This window comes from Coregonus clupeaformis, chromosome 38, assembly GCF_020615455.1.
Source record: "Coregonus clupeaformis isolate EN_2021a chromosome 38, ASM2061545v1, whole genome shotgun sequence".
Taxonomy (NCBI): Eukaryota; Metazoa; Chordata; class Actinopteri; order Salmoniformes; family Salmonidae; genus Coregonus; species Coregonus clupeaformis.
The window spans coordinates 1,819,403-1,825,402 of record NC_059229.1 but is presented as its reverse complement, the minus strand read 5'-3'; the positions used below and the strand labels follow the sequence as shown (position 1 = coordinate 1,825,402).

The following is a 6,000-nucleotide window of genomic DNA, read 5'->3' as shown; positions in this document are numbered from 1 at the left end:
GTGTGTAGAGGGGGTGAGGAAGTTGTTCTCAGGAGCCACCATGGCCTCCAGCAGAGGAGCTCTGGTCACTGTGGGACAGGTACGACCGCACGGCACCCTGGGAAATGAAGTTTAATAGCGTTATGTATAGCAGTACTTTGTATAGATTAGAAGAGAGACACTGTTTGCTGGTTGACACTGGTTGATTGTTTTTAGGTGTTCTCTTTGTATGTACTGATTTGTCTTTTGAATGTATTTTGAATTATAACACATCTCACCCCCCTTCTCTCTCTCTCTCTCTCTCTCAATTCAATTTCAATTCAATTTAAGGGCTTTATTGGTATGTTAACATTGCCAAAGCAAGTGAAGTAGATAGTAAACAAAAGTGAAATAAACAATAAATATTAACAGTAAACATTACACTCAGAAGTTTCAAAAGAATAAAGACATTTCAAATGTCATATTATGTGTATATATACAGTGTTGTAACAATGTGCAAATAGTTAAAGTACAAATAGGAAAATAAATAAACATAAATATGGGTTGTATTTACAATGGTGTTTGTTCTTCACTGGTTGCCCTTTTCTTGTGGCAACAGGTCACAAATATTGCTGCTGTGATGGCACACTGTGGTATTTCACCCAGTAGATATGGGAGTTTTCGAATTCTTTGTGGATCTGTGTAATCTGAGGGAACTATGTGTCTCTAATATGGTCCCTCTCTCTCTCTCTCTCTCTCTCTCTCACTCCCTCGCCCCCTCTCTCCCCCTCCTCTCTCTCTCTCTCCATCTCTCTCACTCCCTCGCCCCCTCTCTCCCCCCTCCTCTCTCTCTCTCCATCTCTCCCACTCCCTCGCCCCCTCTCTCCCCCCTCCTCTCTCTCCATCTCTCCCACTCCCTCGCCCCCTCTCTCCCCCTCCTCTCTCCATCTCTCCCACTCCCTCGCCCCCTCTCTCCCCCTCCTCTCTCTCCATCTCTCCCACTCCCTCGCCCCTCTCTCCCCCTCTCTCCCCCTCCTCTCCACTCCCTCGCCTCCTCTCTCCCCCTCCTCTCTCACTCCCTCGCCCCCTCTCTCCCCCTCCTCTCTCCCTCCTCTCTCCCACTCCCTCGCCCCCTCTCTCCCCCTCCCCTCTCTGTAGTTGGCATGTTATGACCAGGCTAAACAGCTGGTGCTGTCTTCAGGCTTCATGGGAGATAACATCCTCACACACTTCCTGTCCAGCTTCATCGCTGTGAGTAACCTGGCTTTTTATTGGTTAATAGAGTGCAGAGTGCTGGTTGGATAAGGAACCAGAAGAATGTGATTGTTAATTGAATAACTCAAAGAAAACGAATTATATGTGTCTTTCTCTCTGCCTGTCTGTCTCTCTCTCTCTCTCTGTCTGCCTGTCTGCCTGTGTGTTTCTCTGTCTGCCTGTGTCTGCCTGTCTGTGTGTGTCTGCCTGTCTGTGTGTGTCTGTCTGCCTGTGTGTCTGTCTGCCTGTGTGTCTGTCTGCCTGTGTGTCTGTCTGTCTGTGTGTCTGTGTGTCTCTCTCTGTAGGGAGGCTGTGCTACGTTCCTGTGTCAGCCTCTAGATGTGATGAAGACCAGGTTGATGAACTCTAAAGGAGAATACTCAGTGAGTTACTCTATCCATCCCTCTCTTTGTCATCTACTCCCTCCATCCATCACTCTCTTCTTCGTTTCCTTCATCTCTCTCTCTCTCTCTCTCTCTCTCTCTCTCTCTCTCTCTCTCTCTCTCTCTCTCTCTCTCTCTCTCTCTCTGTCTCTGTCTCTGTCTCTGTCTCTGTCTCTGTCTCTGTCTCTGTCTCTGTCTCTTCTCTCTCTCTCTCAATTTTAATTCAATTCCATTTCAATTTAAGGGCTTTATTGGCATGGGAAACGTGTGTTAACATTGCCAAAGCAAGTGAAGTAGATAGTAAACAAAAGTGAAATAAACAATAAATATTAACAGTAAACATTACACTCAGAAGTTTCAAAAGAATAAAGACATTTCAAATGTCATATTATGTATATAATGTGCAAATAGTTAAAGTACAAAAGGGAAAATAAATAAACATAAATATGGGTTTCTTTCCTCTCTCTCTCTGTCTCTCTCTCAATGCTTCTCTCTCTCTCTCTCTCTCTCTCACTGCTTCTGTCTATTTCCTGTCTCTCTCGCTCTCTCTCTCTCCATCTCGCTCTCTCTCTTCATCTCTCTCTCTTCATCTCTCTCTCTCCTCTCCTTCAGTATGTAACTGTGTGTGTGTGTTTCAGGGTGTGATACACTGTCTAAGAGTGACTGCTAAAGAGGGACCCATGGCCTTCTACAAGGTGAGACACACACACTCAAACACACACTCAAACACACACTCAAACACACACACACAGTCCCAGAAAGTCACCTATCAGGCCAACCTAATAACCTGTGCTCTGTCTGACAGAGGTAAGAGTTTCTAACTGATCTTGTAATCCTGGGTAAAGGTCTTACCTTAACTTATCCATGTCTAAGGTGAAGCCTGGGTAAGGGTCTTACCTTAACTTATCCATGTCTAAGGTGAAGCCTGGGTAAAGGTCTTGACTAAATGTCCAATGCAGTTGCAAGAAAGTTAATTAACTGTCCACTTGCATTACAAGGTCTTAACAAACTGTCCAATCACATGTCAGAAGCTAGACTAACTGTCCAATTGCATTGCAAGGTCTTAACCTACAGTCCAATCAAATGTCAGCATGTAGACCAACTGTCCAATCCAGTGTCAGGGTCTTGACTAAGTGCCCAATGGCATTGCAAGGTTTGAACCAACTGTCCAATCACGTGTCAGAATGCTAACTAACTGTCCAATGGCGTTGCAGGGTCTTGTTCCTGCAGGGATCCGTCTGATCCCTCACACGGTGCTCACCTTCATCTTCCTAGAGCAGCTCAAGAACAACTTCGGCATCATCGTCATCTCCTGAGCACGCTCCGTGACCTACGACCTTTACCCTCTAACCCCCCGTCCCCTGCCAAGGTCAACCAATCCCCTGTCACTGCCATGGTGCCACAACCCCCATTGTCCTGCGCTGTCCAATCACACAGAGAGGTGGATGTAGTGATGGACTGTCCACTCTGCTATCCCACCCCGGCCCTCTTTCACGTGCTCTGAAATCAACCAATCACCAGTGGAAAAGACTACGAAGGAACTGCCTACACCTGCACCATCACCGCTTGTCCACAGGAAGAGTTGTCATAGCAACGCCAGTCAAACCCTGCTGTGACATCATCTTCATGCGACTGTCGTCATCAACAGTGCCATTCTCAAATGGGGGGGCTGCGCCTCAAATCGTACACTATTCCCTATGTAGTGCCTATGACTTATTACCCATAATCTGTAGTGCACTTAACATGTAGCTCTGGTCAGAAGTAATGTGCTACATAGGGAATATAGTGTCATCTGAGACCACTCCCCCTAGACAGTGTTAATGTGCTTATACTGAAGCCTTCTACCATCATGTATGTATGTCTGTATGTACAGTATGTATCACCCATATCAGTTCCATTCCACACCAGTCCCTATGGATTACTAGCAGTCTACTAGTTGTAGTAGTATGTATTACTAGCAGTGTACTAGTTGTAGTAGTATGTATTACTAGCAGTCTACTAGTTGTAGTAGTATGTATTACTAGCAGTCTACTAGTTGTAGTAGTATGTATTACTGGTATGACTGTAGATCACTACAACATTCTAACTGGAACACCTCTACCAACTCCGATACTGTACATTGGGGGTGACAGTGACAAAGGGTCCTATTCCTGTTCATAACACTGTAACAGCGGCAGGTAGCCTAGCGGTTAAGAGCGTTGGGCCAGTAACCGGAAGGTTGCCCTTTCGAATCCCTGAGCCGATGAGGTGATACGTCTGTTGTTGCGCCCTCGAGCAAGGAAGGCACTTAACCCTCGTTGCTCTGGATAAGAGCGGCACTAAATGACTAAAATGGTAATGTACTGTATCAGCTCAGTGCTATTCCTGTTCATAAGGGATGCTTATAACTGTAACAGGAGATCAGTGCTATAACTATAGAATCTTATGAATCTGACGTCAACGGCTCACAGAGACATTTGGGAGTAGCATTGGGTGACATAGGGTCCTAGTCCTGTCTATAAGGGATGCTACATAACAGGTTATAACGCCATAACACCACAGCTATAAAGACATCACATGCTTACAGACAGAGGTACTAAACAGAAGAAGTTGCCCCTAGGCACTGATTCCGGGTCAGACATTAGTTGTATCACCCTAACAGTTAAAGTTATTATTGGGGTTAGGTGATCTGATCCTAGATCTGTGGTTAGGGACAACAGTAGAAATCCCCCCAAGGGCAATGTGACCACGAGATATAACCGGACAGAGATAAGAGAAATATAGTGAATAGCGTGTCAGGAACCATAGGATCCTATAAGAGATCATTTAGAGATACTGTGAGTTAGAGAGAGATACTGTTTACTGGGACCTGGATGAAACTGTTGTGTTTTAAGGCACTTAATTAAACACACACACACACACACACACAGGTGCACTCAAACACACACATAAGCACACTCACCTAAGACCCACACACACACAAACAAATCTACAGGTAGCTTTTGACAGTTATCTTTAGGTAATGGGGTATCATTTGGCCACAGTGTTCCAGTGAGTCAGGATGCCTTCTCTTCTGTGGCCTCCAGGGGGCAGCAAGGTACTGTGTGTGTTTGGGAGACTAGTCATTATGAATGAGTGACTGATTTATTAACAGACAAAAATAATGTTTCTGTGTGAATGAGAGAGGATTCATTCATAAATACTACTGTGAGATTGTGTGTGAGCGTGTGTTTCAGTTCATTGTTTGACTATGTGATAGGCCATTATCAAGAGTGGTATTGAGATCCACCACTTGTACAAACACACACACACAATCTCAAGGAATGGAAGTGAGATTGTAGAACCCAGCTCTGTGCGGTTGTACATTTATTAATTTGTATTTTGTAGATTATAACCTATGATTTTTGGAATTAAAGTACTAATGAAAAATAACTGTCACTGTGTGTGTGTGTGTGCGTGCTTGGGGGTTGAGGTGATGGATCTCCTCGCTGTCTGTCTCCAGGGTCTGTCTGATTATGATACTCTGTCTCCCCCTTTCGGTCGGTGTGAGCAGTGCTCTTCAGTTCTGAAGCTCAGTCAATCATCACTCATCGTCTGGTGAGGAGCTAAGAAATACGGTTATCTTTTAGATATCAGAAACACACTAGAGAAACTGATGGCCGAGGTAGGCTACTTAGCAACTCTGACTAAAATATTGGCCGTCCTCACTTTCACAACTGAAGATAAGTGTTCGACGTTGGCAGTTTGCTTTTATGTTACGACAGGACCCAACTAAACTTTCCAGATATCTGTTTCGCTGGCTTTTAGATAATTAAACACATTTCAAAACTGTTTGTATTGTTCAGAAAACATGAATATTTATTTAAATGTATTGTTTTCTTCACCACATAAACAACTGCCATCTTGCCTGAAAATAAAAACATTAGTCCCCCCTCTTTTTTTGAATTCTGCCTGTTTTAATTGGTTGAAAACCCCAAATTGACATTGACGAGCTGCTCCAATGTTTAAATGAAATGGCTACCCTAACCCCTAATCCTCCAAACCAATAGCTCATGTACAGTACCTAATTAATTCGTTCTGACAATATGTTCTGCCAATATGGCTAAGAATGTCTTCTTGGGCGTGGCCGTCTAGTGCTGAGTGGTGTGATTTAGCAGTTCTGATGGATGGAGACACAGAGGTTCTGAGGTCATGTCCTGGTAAACATGTCTCTGTCCTGACCCTGAGGTTCTAAGGTCATATCCTGGTAAACATGTCTCTGTCCTGATCCTGACCCTGAGGCTCTGAGGTCAAGTCCTGGTAAACATGTCTCTGTCCTGACCCTGAGGTTCTAAGGTCATATCCTGGTAAACATGTCTCTGTCCTGACCCTGACCCTGAGGCTCTGAGGTCAAGTCCTGGTAACCATGTCTCTGTCCTGACCCTGA

At 44.6% G+C, this 6,000-nt stretch overlaps 2 protein-coding genes across 3 annotated transcripts in view; one reads left to right on the top strand and one right to left on the bottom strand.

The window, feature by feature from the left end:
* LOC123482798 (mitochondrial dicarboxylate carrier-like) overlaps window positions 1–3,070 on the top strand; it is a 14,165-nt gene extending 11,095 nt beyond the window's left edge. The window contains exons 7-11 of the mRNA XM_045211710.1: window positions 9–79; window positions 1,117–1,209; window positions 1,518–1,595; window positions 2,234–2,290; window positions 2,810–3,070. Of these exons, the coding sequence (XP_045067645.1) occupies window positions 9–79; window positions 1,117–1,209; window positions 1,518–1,595; window positions 2,234–2,290; window positions 2,810–2,911 (401 nt within the window). The 3' untranslated portion in view covers window positions 2,912–3,070. The remainder of the gene's footprint in view (window positions 1–8; window positions 80–1,116; window positions 1,210–1,517; window positions 1,596–2,233; window positions 2,291–2,809) is intronic.
* LOC121534260 (zinc finger protein 501) overlaps window positions 1–6,000 on the bottom strand; it is a 644,805-nt gene that overhangs the window by 552,846 nt on the left and 85,959 nt on the right. The window lies entirely within an intron of this gene.